Source organism: Haemorhous mexicanus, chromosome 28, assembly GCF_027477595.1.
Source record: "Haemorhous mexicanus isolate bHaeMex1 chromosome 28, bHaeMex1.pri, whole genome shotgun sequence".
In the NCBI taxonomy this organism is placed as follows: Eukaryota; Metazoa; Chordata; class Aves; order Passeriformes; family Fringillidae; genus Haemorhous; species Haemorhous mexicanus.
Genome location: NC_082368.1, coordinates 2322599 through 2339734, shown reverse-complemented (window position 1 = coordinate 2339734; position 17136 = coordinate 2322599). Strand labels below are relative to the sequence as shown.

Sequence of the window (17136 nt, the reverse complement as noted above, 5' to 3'; positions counted from 1 at the left end):
TAGGGGCCATATCCTGGCTTCCTGTACTTCTGCCTTTTCATTTCCTTGCTAATTCTCTGTGCTTTCCTACATGAAAGGTTATTTCTCTAAGTGCTGGGAAGAGAGATTCAGGGGTTTCCTGGGCAAAAACAATGCTGGGTGCATTTAGAATGCTCAGACCATCAGCTGGCAGCATCCTCTATGGACAAATATGTTCTCCTGTGTCATTCCTGTGGGTTTGGTTTTGTCCACGTTGTCAGGAAGTGGGCGTCAGTCTTGTGCTTTCTTGCCCACGTGCCCAAGGGCTGCCATGTGAGGGGTCCTGACACATCATTTTCTGTTGCTTTTCCCATCTCTCCATGATGGTCACTCGCTGTTGCATGTAGGTCTGCATCTGCTGGGAGGGTTGAACCCTGTTGCTACTCTAACAGTGCTCAGAGAACAGATGCGTTTGCCTCATTTGGCTCATCATCTTTCTGTGCACTGTCTGTGGGTCCTCTGGGAATAGCAGCAGTTGTCTGGGACCTGATCCTTTTCAAGGATAGCTGGGTAATTTTCTTCCACTCCTGCCTCCAGTATATCGTCAGCAGATTTCTCGGAACTGCACAGCTTTTCTGTCTTTTCTTGACTCTCTGATGACTCTGTGTGTCCACACAGATCTTTGCATTATTCCGTGCTGGAGTGTTTGAGCACACATGCATCTTTCTATGCTTGGCGTACCCTCCTGAAGGCATGTGCAGGTCAGAGCATCAGGACTCTTCCCTGGAGTGTTCCTGATCTCAGAAAGTGTTTCCTTTGCCATCAGCAATGGTGATTTGTATGGAATCTACAGCAGAATGGTCATGGCTTGAAGGTAGCGAAGAACCTGCACAGAAATCAGCTTCTGCCTCCTGCACTCTCCATTTCTTGTTTTATGGAGAGGGAGAAAGAGCAAGGCAGCCTGCCCACTTCTGCAGGTTATTATCATTGAGTGGATCCCCTTCTGGTGGAATGTAGGCTGGTAGCCAGGATGGGACACGGGCTCCTCCTGTCTCCAGGCCAGTGCTTTCTGCACTTCTACATCTTAGCAGCCTTGTGCTGACTGAGCAGGGCTCTGACTGCCCAGCAAATGGTTCTTGGACCAAAGGAACACTTATTGAGGTGTTGCTCTGCTGTGAGAAATAACCACATACCATAGCTGGGTGCCGCTTCCTACACTTTAGAAGAAGTTGAGGGTTAGAATCTTTCCTTTTGTTTCTTCTTCCTCCAGGAATTTTGTCCCATAACCTGCTAGGAAACATTAACGACTGGATACTTAAGAAAGAGAAAAGAATTGTCCAATCTCAGTGGAGGAGGGCATCTGGCTGCGCTTCTCTTAATGGTAGGTTTCTCCTGGAGGCCAGAGATGCTGAGATATTCGGAGTGGGAAAATGGGGTTGGGTGCAGCCTCCGTCTCTTTTCTCTCTCAGCTTTCTGAGGGGTGAGACACTGCAGCACTGGGGGGAGAATTTGTTACCACTTCAGGGTTCATTCTCCTGCTGCCTTTCTTCTACTGTCAGTGGAGCTCTGCTCGGAAGAGCAGCTGTTGCACTAGGACCTTGTTAACCCTCTACCTCAGTAAACAATGGACTTTTCACCCTATGTCCTGGTGCTCGGATACCTCCACCTCGCCTTTCCTTGCACTGCTTGGAGCTGGGCTGCGATTTTGGGCCCCTGCTGCTTCTTTGGCACTGCTCTGGGTTTTCCTGCACTGTATCCTACTGCCTGTGAAGGCATTTGGCAGTTGCAGCTACAGCTGCAGAGCTTCTGATAGATCTCATCAACAACCTGGGAACTTCTACTCATTCCTGCCATTCCTTCTTGCTTCTCCTGAGAGCCCAGCTGGGGCACTGTGATCAGCTGCTCCTTGGGCTTTGTAAAGCAAAGCCTTTCTTCCAATCTTTCCCCTCTTGTTCAAGCCACCATTACCGCATGATCCCCGAGCTTTTGCCACAGCGCCCTCTGCTGCCATGAGGGAATGATCACACGCGCCCTGCCCTGCTGGGAGCCAGCAGCGCCCCCTGCTGGCTGTGCCCAGAGGTGCGGTCCCCTCAGGCCTGCATGTCTGGGCAGCAGCTGGGCCCTGCTGAGTGCTGAGGACTGTGTAAGGTTTGGATATCATCTCATTGTGCCAGATGTTGTGGTCACAGGCCCTAGGCCAGGCAATGAAGGAAGGCTAGGAAGAGGTGAGTTATGGGCTGTCCCCAGGAATTGTGGTTTCTCATCCCCACTCCTTTGGTGCCAAAGTCTCCATGATGGCCGTTGGCTGCCAAGTAGCCAGGGATGTTCTGGTTGCTTATCAGCTACAAGGGAAAAGGGCACAAAATAAAATCCGCCGCAGTGAGCCTCAAACATTGCTTTCTACATCCATTTTCCTGAACAGACTTGAGGATGTCCCTAGAACAAGAGACGACTCAGAGACCAAGACTTGAAGGCAACACAATTTTAATAACTTGAAAGAAGAAAAGGAGATGGGCCACAGAGAGCACCAGGAGCGGCCACTAAGATGGAGCTCCCTTGTGGTATACTTTGCACTGCTCTGCAGAGGTAGAAAGAAAGGTAGAACCACACTAGACTGCCTTGGGGAGTGAGAGACAGAAAAGGAGGAGAGAATGGAATAAGGAAGAAATGGTCCAAACCTCTAAATACAATTTTCCAAAGCTCTATCTCCTGTCCAAAACCAGGTTTTGAATTATTGGGCGTTCATGTTGGAAGACATAGCCAGCAGATTTAGCAGGGACGACAGCATCTGCTGCCACCAAAGCAGTTGGTGATGCAGGAGATGTCAAAGCCCCCAGAGCTGATGGGCACTCCGCCACAGCCGAGGATGTTGCCAACAGCAGCAGAGGTGGAGGATCCCACGGCGGTGTTCTGTGGGGAGGAGCTGAGGATGGGGCCGGGCAGGGTCACCAGCACGGCAGGCGGCTCAATGACAACGTGGGAGCTCTGGCACTGCCTGACACAGCACTCATTGCAGCTGCTGGCCAGCGGGCAGGGGCCACAGGGCTGGCAGCAAGGGTCACAGGGCTTGCAGCAGGACATGGCTCGGGGTGACAGTTGCACCTGGCACGGAGGGCAGAGAGAAGCACAAAGTGAGGACACATGAGAAGCAGCACTGCACCCAAACACCCTGCAGCCAAGGCACCTCCTGGCCCACATTGGAGTGCCCAGATCAAAGCCCAGCAGCCACCTCAGCCACGTCCCAGCCTCTCTCTGTCTGCCCAAGACCTTTTCTATCCTGCCCTCTCCCAGCACAAGCAGCTCCCAGCCATGGGCTAGGACAGCCCCTCTCAGCTGAGATCTCCAGCCAGGCAAGTGCTGGTCTGGAAGCAGCAGCAGAAGGAGGAGGAGAAGAGGCTTCCCACTCACCTGATTCCTGAGGAGAAGGAGGTGAGAGAAGTGGAGTGAGAGAGCAGAGACTTGGGCTGCCTTTTTAGCAGTCCTGCCCTGCCTCAGGCCCAGAGACTCCTTAGTGGAAGCCATAATTTTCTGACCATCTCATGTCAAATGTTCACCATCCCAGTTAATGGGAGGGGCTGTGTTCAGGTTTCCTGCACTACTGGCTTTTCATTTCCTGGGTAGTATCTCATGCTTTCCTGCATAAGGGCTACTTCTGTAAGTGCTGCAATGAGAGGTTCTATGATTTCCAGGGCAGAAAGATGTCAGCACAGGTCAAAGACTCTGATCAAGGGCCAGTGGCATCCCATGTAGACCGGTAATGCTGACCTGTGTCATTCCTGTGGGTTTCTTTTTGTCCAAGTTTTCATGAAATGGGCACCACTCTTGTGCTTCACTTCCTCGTGCCCAAGGTCTCCCATGTTAGGGGACATACTGTATGTCCACAGCAGAGTTCCCAGCTGGTGATGCTTCTTGGCCTTATGTGAGCGTATAGATTTTTGTTTGGCTCCACGCAAATATCTGTAAGCACATGTGTGTCTGTCTGAGCTTGGGAAACCCCATCCTGGGACCATGTACAGGTCATGACCAGGGGACTCTCCACTGGTGGACCATGGAGTCCCACAGTGCTGCCTGTTGCAATTGCAGAACAAGCCCATTTACAGCTGAATTGTGCAGCCTTTGTCCTTTCAGAGAACTGTCCAGAGAACTGAAACACAGCCTCTGCCTCCTGCACCCTTCCTTTCTTGCTTTATATTCAGGGAGAAAGGCTGATAAATCCTACTGGCCTTGACAGGCTGTTATCCCTGAATCAATCCTTTCTGGTGCAGTGTTGCTGGTGGCCAAGATGGGACACAGCCTCCTCATGTCAGGGCCAATGCAAAATGCACTTCTACAGCTCAGCAACCTGGTGCTGAGGCAAAGGTTGAGAACTTCCTACAAGTATGTCTTGAACTGAAGGCACCACATTCTTGTATTGCTCCACTGTGAGATGTAGGAGAGTTTCTTTGGAGGAATCAACATCTTTGAGTCAAACTCCTTGGGTTTTCTAGCCCAGGTTTTCTATATCCCACTCCAAAAACTGAATCTCAGGGCCTAGCAATTGTGCCTTGGGAGCAGAAAAATGTGACTTAGGACAAACTGATGAATTCCTGCTTCATTTTCTTATGCAGGTCTGGCAGTATTGCACAGAAAGAAAACTGTTGCATACCAAGTGCAACCCTCCATTCTGCATCCCACTGTGCTTCTTAAGGGTGGTGGAAATAGAAGAACCAGGAACAAAGGAGGGGAAAAGAAAGAAAAAGAGGTGGGGATGGAGTAAAGGCATTGTAGTGCTTCCCCCCCCCTCCGTTTCTTGCAATAGGATGAATGTTCTCCAAGTCAAGCCTGTTTTTTCCTCTGATGGTAATGGTGAGTAATCCCACTGTTTTTACCTTAACTCACAGCCTTTTTCAGGTTACTTTCCCATGACCCATAAAAGATGGAGAGTCAGACAGCAGCTGGGTGTGTCTGAAAGCTAGTTAAGGTCTCTGTTGTTTTGTAACAATTATGGTAATGAGAAGTGTCTTTAGTGTTTTTCATTTACACAGGTTTTTTCTGATTCCTTTGTTTGCCAGCAGAAGCAAATCTCTTTCTCCCAGTGTTCCCCTCAGAGGACATTGGGCAATGTTGTCATTTGACTTTTGTGCTTATGGTGCACCCTTTCTTGCAGGACATGTTTGGTGAGGATCCAGACAGGAAAGGACCACGCTGTCCCAGTTAAGAGGTAAGTTTAGGAGAAAAACACTGAAATGAGTGTTTAGTCTAAAAAAATAGTTCCAGCAATCATTTTCCACAAATAAGAAATGAATGCTGGTGAATGAAAGTGAAGAAAACCCCAACCATTTACTGACAGAGTGCCCACACTGCATGAGAAAAGGTAAATAAATGTTAGATATTGAACTGTCATACCTTGCTCCCGCCCTCCCCTGCCCCCACTGTAACAAAAACCCAAAATGCCAAGGGAAGAAAAAAAAAAATCACCACAGCCTGCCAAGTGATGAGGAGAAAGATGGCACTGGCTCCTGTCTCAGGGGGGAAAAAAATTCTGAAATTTCAGGCAGCTTCTTGGGATAACAGGTGGGAACCTGGTGAATCCCTGATTTTGGTTCCCCCTTCACAGCAGATAAAGCAGGAAAGGAAAAAACCTTCTTGCCTAAACTAACAAAAAAACCAAGCAGACCAAGCAGAAAAATCAGACTGCCCAGCACACCTGACACTTGGGGAGTGAGGCTTGAAAAAGCCTGCTGAAAAACTGAATGCTCCCCCCTCCCCTGGGACCCACCTTAGAGATAAAGCAACCATTTTTGGGGCATGAAGCTGATGATAAGGGAATAGACTAATCATGGTAAAACCATCCTAAGCCACACACACAGCCAGAAGCTGGAATGCAGTAGAATTTGAAGACTCTAAAGAAAAACTAAATTTTGGAGAGGAGGCAAGAGTGACAAAACTCAGCATGGACAGCCCAAGGTCAGTCGTCAGTCCCCAACAGAGGCAGAAGTGAGGGAAGTCTGCCCTAAGCTACTCTAGGATCAAGGATAGGGATCAAGACTGAAAAAAAGGAGAAAATAAAAAAGGGAAAAGTGGGAAAGGAGAAAGAAGTGGAAAGAAATGAGAGGCATGGACCATGTTTTCAGAGTGTCAAGGCAGGCACTTTCCAAAGAGCTGACACCCTTTGAAGCACAGGAGGCACATGTTTAGCCCTTCCAAAAGCCATGGACACAATATCCTTATTTGGAGCCTGGAATCATCTTCTGAGCTCCTTGTCTGGTCTTTCACTGGAGCCTTTAGCAGGGCAAGCATCTCCTGCTGCAATCATAGCAGTTGGTGATGCAGGAGATGTCAAAGCCCCCTGGGTTGATGGACACTGTGTCAGAGCTGAGGATGCTGCCAACAGCAGCAGAGGAGGAGGATCCAGCCAGTGCCAGCCACTGACACACACTCAGCCCCCAGTTCCTTCTCTGCAGGAACCTGGACAGGGCCATGGCACCCACATCTCTCAAGGACAATCCCAATCCCAGGCCATCCATTTGATGGCACCTCCAGGCAGCCTTGGGGCTCTCAGCTATTACCCAGAATCCTGGCTCCTGCTTAACATGAAGGCTTTGAGGTGACAGGGTTCTGATGGCTCTGTCAGGATGGGGGAGTTGTGTGGTCACAGTGCCCTTTGTCCTGAGCCAGGACCCGTGGGAAATAGATGTTGTCAAACAGAATGAGTGACACGGAGAAAAACTGTTGATCATGTCTGGGAGGTGGAGGCCGAAATATGGGAGGTTTTATCCTCTCCCACGTGCAGAAATGGAAAATGTGGCAGCCTCCAACAAGGTGGGAGGATTGTTTTAGCCCTCTCCCCATGCTCAGTTGATCCTATGAATCCACACAGCCCTTCCTGTCTGGTGAGAAGCAGGGCAGAAGGCGAATGTGAGGGAGGTGTTTGAAGACAGGAGGTTGTGGACTATCCCCAGGCACTGCTGTTTCCCATTCCCACTCCTGTGACCATTTGACATCATCTTCTCCTAATGTTCACTCTTTTGGGAGCTCCAAAGGAAAAGGCAAAAGTAATGGCCACCATGGAGTGTCCGCCCTTGGCTTCATCCAGCTTATGCCCTCAGCTGAGTGGAAGTGTTCCCACACAAGGAAGGAGAATACAGAGGGCCAGCTTTGGATGCAAAAACCTTTATTGAGTCAAAGAAAGAAAAGGAAGTAGCTGCAAGAGGACACCAGGAGCAGCCACAGGGGTGCAGTGGGGGTGTCCATTTGCTTGGCCTGCAGAGGGATGGAGGGAGGCAAACAGGTCCCACTAGGCTGGCTTTGGGTGGTGCAGACGGGAGAAAAAAAGGAGAGAAGAGAATGTAAGAAACCAGCAGTAAATCAAGAGAACAAATCCATTGTTCCAAGGATCCATCTTCAGTGCAGCTCCACGTTCTGAGGGTGTGGAGATTCTTGCCCGAGGATGCGCGGAGCAGATTTAGCAGGGACGACAACAACTGCTGCCATAGCAGTTGGTGATGCAGGAGATGTCAAAGCCCCCAGAGCTGATGGGCACTCCGCCACAGCTGAGGATGTTGCCAACAGCAGCAGAGGTGGAGGATCCCACGGCGGTGTTCTGTGGGGAGGAGCTGAGGATGGGGCCGGGCAGGGTCACCAGCACGGCAGGCGGCTCAATGACAACGTGGGAGCTCTGGCACTGCCTGACACAGCACTCATTGCAGCTGCTGGCCAGCGGGCAGGGGCCACAGGGCTGGCAGCAAGGGTCACAGGGCTTGCAGCAGGACATGGCTCGGGGTGACAGTTGCACCTGGCACGGAGGGCAGAGAGAAGCACAAAGTGAGGACACATGGGAAGCAGCAGTGCACCCAAACACCCTGCAGCCAAGGCACCTCCTGGCCCACATTGGAGTGCCCAGATCAAAGCCCAGCAGCCACCTCAGCCACGTCCCAGCCTCTCTCTGTCTGCACAAGACCTTCTCTCCCCTGCCCTCTCCCAGAACAAGCAGCTCCCAGCCCTGGGCTATGACAGAACCCTCTCAGCTGAGACCTCCAGCCAGGCAAGACCTGGTCTGGAAGCAGCAGCAGCCGCAGGAAGAAAGGAAGAAGCTTCTCACTCACCTGATTTCTGAGGAGAAGGAGGTGAGAGAAGTGGAGTGAGAGAGCAGAGACTTGGGCTGCATTTATAGCAGTCCTGCCCTGCCTCAGGCCCAGAGGCTCCTTAGTGGAAGCCATAATTTTCTGACCAGCTCATGTCAAATGTGCACCATCCCAGTTAATGGCAGGGGCTGTGTCCTGGTTTCCTGCACTGCAGCCTCTATTTCCTGGCTTCTGCCCTGTGCATTCCTATCTGAAGACTCCTTCTAGGGCCAGGAATGAGAGATCCAAGAATTTCTGGGATATAAACACATCTGAGTAGGCAGAATGCTCGGATCATTGTCTGGTGGCATTCCATGCAGGCTCATGACCTGAACCTGTGTCATTGCTGTGGGTTTCTTTGTGGCAAAGCACTCAGGGCATCACTCTCCTTCTTCCTGTATCCCTGCCCATCTCTCCCGCATCCCTTTGTGACATCCCATGAGTTTTCACGTGCAGCCTGTTTTCCTGGCCCAGTTTGGGAACGGATAGGGGACAGAAAGTATTCTTTGTGGTCCTGCTTCCCCTCTATTACGTCTCCCTTTGGTCAGCACTCCATGCCTGCTTCTGAAGCTCCCTCCTGCTCTTGACCTGAGCTGGACTCCAAGCTGTGGTCGGTGGCCCTGGGCTGGATGGATGGTGCCCTGCAAGCTGCTCTGTCAATCCCCTTTCTCAGGCAGTATGACAGGATAGAACAAAACTGAAAACAGCTTGAAGCTGGATAGAAGGCAGTTTGCTAAAGCAAAAGGGAAAAATTACGCATGAACAAATGCACTGGGAAAGAAGATCAATGTATGGCCTCCTTCCCTCAGGAAGTGATGGCGGGCAATTTCCCAGGAAGCAGGGCTTCCTCCCGTGTCATGGTTGCTGATGATGGCAGACTTTGTAACTCAGGCTCCAGAAATGGGCTCTGTGAGAAGAGTCCAGTGGTTCCAGCCAGCTCTGCTTGAGTCAGCTCCAGCTGTGTCCAAAAGGGGACTCAGCTCTGCCCAACACTGAGCACGTTTGTCCCACTGCTGATGCCTCTGTGAAAGCACATTTCATTAGAAATGGTGTGGGCTGGAAGGCAACTTCAAGACCTTTCCTTTCTACTCCTCCCTTCCTCAACAGAGGGGCACCCACTGAACCAGATTGCTGGAAGCTCTGTCCAACCTGGTATTGCACACTTCCAGGGCTGAGAAATTTAAACTCTTTCTGGGCAAGTTATCGCAATGCCTCACCGTTCTCACAGAGAGGGACATTGTTGCGAGATCCAAGAGAATGGGAAGAAATAAAATTGCACTGCAGGGATTGCAATGCGGTGTTTTGCCCACACTTTTTCCAGGGAGCAAATTAGGAAACTTGTCTGAGAAAGAAGGAGAAATCAGAGGCCGAGCTTTGAATGCAAAAGGAACTTTATTGCGTCAAAAGAAGAAAAGGAGAATGCTCAGAGAGGGCACCTGAGGGAAGCAAGTAAGATGCAGCGGCATGCCTGATGTTCTGGCTGCTGAGGGAAGGAGGCCAGCAGGTCCCACTAGACTGGCATTGAGTGCTAGTGACAGCAAAGCAAAGGAAGAGAAGAGGAGGAGGAGGAGAAAAAGGAGACACAAGTCCAAAGACTGAAATCCAACATTCCAAACTCCATTTTCATTCCATCATCAGGTAACGAGCTCCTGGAGGTTCTTGCCCAAGGATTTTGGAGGCAGCATCTTTAGCAGGGACGACAGCATCTGCTGCCACCACAGCGGCTGGTGATGCAGGAGATGTCAAAGCCCCCAGAGCTGATGGGCACTCCCTCAGAGCTGAGGATGCTGCCAACAGCAGCAGAGGTGGAGGATCCCACGGCGGTGTTCTGTGGGGAGGAGCTGAGGATGGGGCCGGGCAGGGTCACCAGCACAGCAGGCGGCTGAATGACAACGTGGGAGCTCTGGCACTGCCTGACACAGCACTCATTGCAGCTGCTGGCCAGCGGGCAGGGGCCACAGGACTGGCAGCAAGGCTCGCAGGGCTGACACTGCTGGCACTTCTCAGAGCAGGACATGTCTGGAGCCTGGCACTGCACCTGGCACAGAGGGCAGGGAGGAAGCAGAGCACACGCACACCTGAGACACAGCCCGCAAGGCACCCCCAGCAGCACAAGGCCCCTGCTGCCTGCACAGCTCCAGCCTGGGCAGCCCCAACCTGGGCATCCTTTGCCTGAGCCCAGCACGCTCCTTCCCAGCTCAGCCAGGCCCAGCTCTGCTCCTGCCTAACCTGGGGCAAAATCAGCACCTCAGCCCAGCCACAGCCTCGGGCCAGAACACACGCTCTCCCCTCTGCCCACACCAGCACCAGTGCAGAACAGCCCCAGAAGAACAGGGAGCAGGAACAAGGGCCAGAAAGATCAATGCTGTCGTGGAGAGGCTGGAGGGGAAAGGGCCTTCCAACTCACCTGGTTCCCAAGGAGAAGGAGGTGACAGAAGTGGTTGAGAGAGCCAGCAGTTCGGCTGCCTTTTATCCTGGCCCCACAGTGCCTCAGGGCGCACAGTTTGTGCTGCGAAGGTGACCATATTCCTGCGTGATCCCAAATGAATGGAAAGATCTCTGGGAATGGTATGGCATGAGTTGGATTTTCCCTCTGCAATGACTTGGCATTTCCTGGCTTACATCATTCCCAATCCCTCACGGACACTTCTTCTGAGTGCTGGCATGTGAGATTCCATGATTCCTGGAGCAAGGGTGTGTCTGTGTGGGCAAAGGACATGAAGTAACTGCAGAAGGGACCACAACAGCACAGGTGATGCCAGCCTGAGGCAATCTCGGGGATATTTTATGCTCCTGCTGACTGGAAGTGCCTCATCCGCTCCCAGTCCTCCAGTCTATGGCTCATCACCCAACAGCTCTCCTTTGTGCCTTGCCTGCGAGGTAAAACCTTTTGTCCTTCATCCTTGGCCTTCGGAGTGCGTGAGACTCTTGTAGCACTGCTGCCTGAGCTTCTGTCCTGCTTGGTGTTCCCAGGATCTGCTCTGGCTGGGAGCTCCCCAGCATCTCCTCAGTCACATCCCTTCCTCAGGCCTCTGCCCCATGTGCTTCCCCACAATAATGGGTGTGGCAGTGTGGCTGTGGCCCAGTGTGTGCCAGTGTCTGCACATCCCTGTGCCTGTGCCCTGCTGGCAAGAGCCCCTGAGAGCCTCTGGCCTGCACGGGGATGGTTGTGCACAGGGCAGGGCACTTGTGTGCAAGCCCCGTGCCCGTGTGCCTGTGCCCGTGTGCTGGGCTCTGTGCTCTGGGCTCATCTCTGAGCACACCTGGCCAGGCTGGCTGAGTGTCAGTGCCCTGGGTGTGTGTGCACAGCTGGGCCTGAGCTGAGCTCTCAGCCCAGCCATTGCCCACCCTGTAGGGCCTTCCCTGCCCAGCAGTGCCAGCCACTGACACACACTCAGCCCCCAGTTCCTTCTCTGCAGAAACATGGACAGGGCCAGGGCACCCACATCTCTCAAGTGCAATCCCTAACCCAGGCCATCCTTTTGATGCCACCTCCAAGCATTCTTTGGGGCCCTCAGGTCTTTCCCAGGGTCCTTCTTCCTGCCTCATGGGAAGACTTTTGTGTGACAGGGTTCTGGTGGCTTTGTGGGCCTGGGGGAGTCCACTCTCTACAATGGTCATTGCCCCATTGTCCAGGAGCTGTGTGAAACTGATGGTGTCAAAGAGAACTAGTAACGTGGAGTGAAACTCTTGACCATGTCTGGGAGGTGGAGGCCGGAAGATGGGGGAGTTTCTCCTCTGCCATAGCCAGATGAGGAACCAGTGGCAGCCTACAACATGGCTGGAGGATGATTTTGGTTTTGGTTCTGTCCTCATGCTCACTTGATTCTCTGTAACCATTCAGCTCTGCCTGTGTACGAAGAAGCTGAGCAGAAGATTAATGTGAGGCAGGTTTTTAAAGAGAGGAGGTTGTGGAATATCCCCAGGCACTGCCGTTTCCCATTCCCTGTCACTATTCGACATCATCTTCTCCTGATGATCACTCTTTTGGGGAAGCCTGGGATTTGTATGGGAGCACCAGCAGAAAGGGCACAAAGTAAAGGAACTCCCGCATGGAGTATCCACCCACGGCTTCCTCCTCCTTTTGCCCTGAGGTGATTGGAAGAAGTCCCACACAAGGAAGGAGAAAGCAGAGGGCCAGCTTTGGATGCCAAACAACTTTATTGAGTCTAAGGAAGAGAAGGAGGTAGCTGAAAGAGGACACCAGGAGCAGCCAGTGAGGGTGTCCATTTGCCTGGCCAGCAGAGGGATGGAGGGAGGCAAACAGGTCCCACTAGGCTGGCATTGGGTGGTACAGACAGAAGAGGAAGGAAAGGGAAGAGAGTGAAAGAAAAGAGGAGTAAACCAAGGGCACAAATCCATTCTTCCAAGGAACCATCTTCAGTACAGCTCCACGTTCTGAGGGTGTGGAGATTCTTGCCCGAGGATGCGCGGAGCAGATTTAGCAGGGACGACAACAACTGCTGCCATAGCAGTTGGTGATGCAGGAGATGTCAAGGCACCCAGAGCTGATGGGCACTCCGCCACAGCTGAGGATGTTGCCAACAGCAGCAGAGGTGGAGGATCCCACGGCGGTGTTCTGTGGGGAGGAGCTGAGGATGGGGCCGGGCAGGGTCACCAGCACAGCAGGCGGCTCAATGACAACGTGGGAGCTCTGGCACTGCCTGACACAGCACTCATTGCAGCTGCTGGCCAGCGGGCAGGGGCCACAGGGCTGGCAGCAAGGGTCACAGGGCTTGCAGCAGGACATGGCTCGGGGTGACAGTTGCACCTGGCACGGAGGGCAGAGAGAAGCACAAAGTGAGGACACATGGGAAGCAGCAGTGCACCCAAACACCCTGCAGCCAAGGCACCTCCTGGCCCACATTGGAGTGCCCAGCTCAAAGCCCAGCAGCCACCTCAGCCACGTCCCAGCCTCTCTCTGTCTGCACAAGACCTTCTCTCCCCTGCCCTCTCCCAGAACAAGCAGCTCCCAGCCCTGGGCTATGACAGAACCCTCTCAGCTGAGACCTCCAGCCAGGCAAGACCTGGTCTGGAAGCAGCAGCAGCCGGAGGAAGAAAGGAAGAAGCTTCTCACTCACCTGATTCCTGAGGAGAAGGAGGTGAGAGAAGTGGAGTGAGAGAGCAGAGACTTGGGCTGCCTTTTATAGCAGTCCTGCCCTGCCTCAGGCCCAGAGGCTCCTTAGTGGAAGCCATAATTTTCTGACCAGCTCATGTCAAATGTGCACCATCCCAGTTAATGGTAGGGGCTGTGTCCTGGTTTCCTGCACTGCAGCCTCTATTTCCTGGCTTCTGCCCTGTGCGTTCCTATCTGAAGACTCCTTCTAGGGCCAGGAATGAGAGATCTAAGAATTTCCGGGATATAAACACATCTGAGTAGGCAGAATGCTCGGATCATGGTCTGGTGGCATTCCATGCAGGCTCATGACTTGAACCTGTGTCATTCCTGTGGGTTTCTTTGTGGCAAAGCACTCAGGGCATCACTCTCATTCTTCCTGTATCCCTGCCCATCTCTCCCGCATCCCTTTGTGACATCCCATGAGTTTTCACGTGCAGCCTGTTTTCCCGGCCCAGTTTGGGAACGGATAGGGGACAGAAAGTATTCTTTGTGGTCCTGCTTCCCCTCTATTACGTCTCCCTTTGGTCAGCACTCCATGCCTGCTTCTGAAGCTCCCTCCTGCTCTTGACCTGAGCTGGACTCCAAGCTGTGGTCGGTGGCCCTGGGCTGGATGGATGGTGCCCTGCAAGCTGCTCTGTCAATCCCCTTTCTCAGGCAGTATGACAGGATAGAACAAAACTGAAAACAGCTTGAAGCTGGATAGAAGGCAGTTTGCTAAAGCAAAAGGGAAAAATTACGCATGAACAAATGCACTGGGAAAGAAGATCAATGTATGGCCTCCTTCCCTCAGGAAGTGATGGCGGGCAATTTCCCAGGAAGCAGGGCTTCCTCCCGTGTCATGGTTGCTGATGATGGCAGACTTTGTAACTCAGGCTCCAGAAATGGGCTCTGTGAGAAGAGTCCAGTGGTTCCAGCCAGCTCTGCTTGAGTCAGCTCCAGCTGTGTCCAAAAGGGGACTCAGCTCTGCCCAACACTGAGCACGTTTGTCCCACTGCTGATGCCTCTGTGAAAGCACATTTCATTAGAAATGGTGTGGGCTGGAAGGCAACTTCAAGACCTTTCCTTTCTACTCCTCCCTTCCTCAACAGAGGGGCACCCACTGAACCAGATTGCTGGAAGCTCTGTCCAACCTGGTATTGCACACTTCCAGGGCTGAGAAATTTAAACTCTTTCTGGGCAAGTTATCGCAATGCCTCACCGTTCTCACAGAGAGGGACATTGTTGCGAGATCCAAGAGAATGGGAAGTAATAAAATTGCACTTCAGGGATTGCAATGCGGTGTTTTGCCCACACTTTTTCCAGGGAGCAAATTTGGAGACTTGTCTGAGAAAGTAGGAGAAATCAGAGGCCGAGCTTTGAATGCAAAAGGAACTTTATTGCGTCAAAAGAAGAAAAGAAGAATGCTCAGAGAGGGCACCTGAGGGAAGCAAGTAAGATGCAGCGGCATGCCTGATGTTCTGGCTGCTGAGGGAAGGAGGCCAGCAGGTCCCACTAGGCTGGCATTGAGTGCTAGTGACAGCAAAGCAAAGGAAGAGAAGAGGAGGAGGAGGAGAAAAAGGAGACACAAGTCCAAAGACTGAAATCCAACATTCCAAACTCCATTTTCATTCCATCATCAGGTAACGAGCTCCTGGAGGTTCTTGCCCAAGGATTTTGGAGGCAGCATCTTTAGCAGGGACGACAGCATCTGCTGCCACCACAGCGGCTGGTGATGCAGGAGATGTCAAAGCCCCCAGAGCTGATGGGCACTCCCTCAGAGCTGAGGATGCTGCCAACAGCAGCAGAGGTGGAGGATCCCACGGCGGTGTTCTGTGGGAAGGAGCTGAGGATGGGGCCGGGCAGGGTCACCAGCACAGCAGGCGGCTCAATGACAACGTGGGAGCTCTGGCACTGCCTGACACAACACTCATTGCAGCTGCTGGCCAGCGGGCAGGGGCCACAGGACTGGCAGCAAGGCTCGCAGGGCTGACACTGCTGGCACTTCTCAGAGCAGGACATGTCTGGAGCCTGGCACTGCACCTGGCACAGAGGGCAGGGAGGAAGCAGAGCACACGCACACCTGAGACACAGCCCACAAGGCACCCCCAGCAGCACAAGGCCCCTGCTGCCTGCACAGCTCCAGCCTGGGCAGCCCCAACCTGGGCATCCTTTGCCTGAGCCCAGCACGCTCCTTCCCAGCTCAGCCAGGCCCAGCTCTGCTCCTGCCTAACCTGGGGCAAAATCAGCACCTCAGCCCAGCCACAGCCTCGGGCCAGAACACACGCTCTCCCCTCTGCCCACACCAGCACCAGTGCAGAACAGCCCCAGAAGAACAGCGAACAGGAACAAGGGCCAGAAAGATCAATGCTGTTGTGGAGAGGCTGGAGGAGAAAGGGCCTTCCAACTCACCTGGTTCCCAAGGAGAAGGAGGTGACAGAAGTGGTTGAGAGAGCCAGCAGTTCGGCTGCCTTTTATCCTGGCCCCACAGTGCCTCAGGGCCCACAGTTTGTGCTGCGAAGGTGACGATATTCCTGCCTGATCCCAAATGAATGGAAAGATCTCTGGGAATGGTATGGCATGAGTTGGATTTTCCCTCTGCAATGACTTGGCATTTCCTGGCTTACATCATTCCTAATCCCTCACGGACACTTCTTCTGAGTGCTGGCATGTGAGATTCCATGATTCCAGGAGCAAGGGTGTGTCTGTGTGGGCAAAGGACATGAAGTAACTGCAGAAGGGACCACAACAGCACAGGTGATGCCAGCCTGAGGCAATCTCGGGGATATTTTATGCTCCTGCTGACTGGAAGTGCCTCATCCGCTCCCAGTCCTCCAGTCTATGGCTCATCACCCAACAGCTCTCCTTTGTGCCTTGCCTTCGAGGTAAAACCTTTTGTCTTTCGTCCTTGGCCTTCGGAGTGCGTGAGACTCTTGTAGCACTGCTGCCTGAGCTTCTGTCCTGCTTGGTGTTCCCAGGATCTGCTCTGGCTGGGAGCTCCCCAGCATCTCCTCAGTCACATCCCTTCCTCAGGCCTCTGCCCATGTGCTTCCCCACAATAATGGGTGTGGCAGTGTGGCTGTGGCCCAGTGTGTGCCAGTGTCTGCACATCCCTGTGCCTGTGCCCTGCTGGCAAGAGCCCCTGAGAGCCTCTGGCCTGCACGGGGATGGTTGTGCACAGGGCAGGGCACATGTGTGCAAGCCCCGTGCCCGTGTGCCTGTGCCCGTGTGCTGGGCTCTGTGCTCTGGGCTCATCTCTGAGCACACCTGGCCAGGCTGGCTGAGTGTCAGTGCCCTGGGTGTGTGTGCACAGCTGGGCCTGAGCTGAGCTCTCAGCCCAGCCATTGCCCACCCTGTAGGGCCTTCCCTGCCCAGCAGTGCCAGCCACTGACACACACTCAGCCCCCAGTTCCTTCTCTGCAGAAACATGGACAGGGCCAGGGCACCCACATCTCTCAAGTGCAATCCCTAACCCAGGCCATCCTTTTGATGCCACCTCCAAGCATTCTTTGGGGCCCTCAGGTCTTTCCCAGGGTCCTTCTTCCTGCCTCATGGGAAGACTTTTGTGTGACAGGGTTCTGGTGGCTTTGTGGGCCTGGGGGAGTCCACTCTCTACAATGGTCATTGCCCCATTGTCCAGGAGCTATGTGAAACTGATGGTGTCAAAGAGAACTAGTAACGTGGAGTGAAACTCTTGACCATGTCTGGGAGGTGGAGGCCGGAAGATGGGGGAGTTTCTCCTCTGCCATAGCCAGATGAGGAACCAGTGGCAGCCTACAACATGGCTGGAGGATGATTTTGGTTTTGGTTCTGTCCTCATGCTCACTTGATTCTCTGTAACCATTCAGCTCTGCCTGTGTACGAAGAAGCTGAGCAGAAGATTAATGTGAGGCAGGTTTTTAAAGAGAGGAGGTTGTGGAATATCCCCAGGCACTGCCGTTTCCCATTCCCTGTCACTATTCGACATCATCTTCTCCTGAT

At 53.0% G+C, this 17136-nt stretch overlaps 2 protein-coding genes across 2 annotated transcripts; both read right to left on the bottom strand.

The window, feature by feature from the left end:
* Positions 1-2425: 2425 nt before the first annotated feature.
* LOC132339312 (feather keratin Cos2-2-like) lies at positions 2426-3082 on the bottom strand. The gene has a single exon (XM_059869506.1). The coding sequence runs from the start codon at positions 3037-3039 to the stop codon at positions 2728-2730; it is 312 nt and encodes a 103-aa protein (XP_059725489.1). The 5' UTR covers positions 3040-3082; the 3' UTR covers positions 2426-2727.
* A 4012-nt stretch (positions 3083-7094) lies between these two features.
* On the bottom strand, positions 7095-8175 carry LOC132339161 (feather keratin Cos2-2-like). Its single transcript, XM_059869257.1, is given in 3 exon segments — positions 7095-7732; positions 8043-8135; positions 8137-8175. Coding segments are annotated over 3 exon segments (462 nt in total). The 3' UTR covers positions 7095-7402.
* Between the last annotated feature and the right edge of the window lie 8961 nt (positions 8176-17136).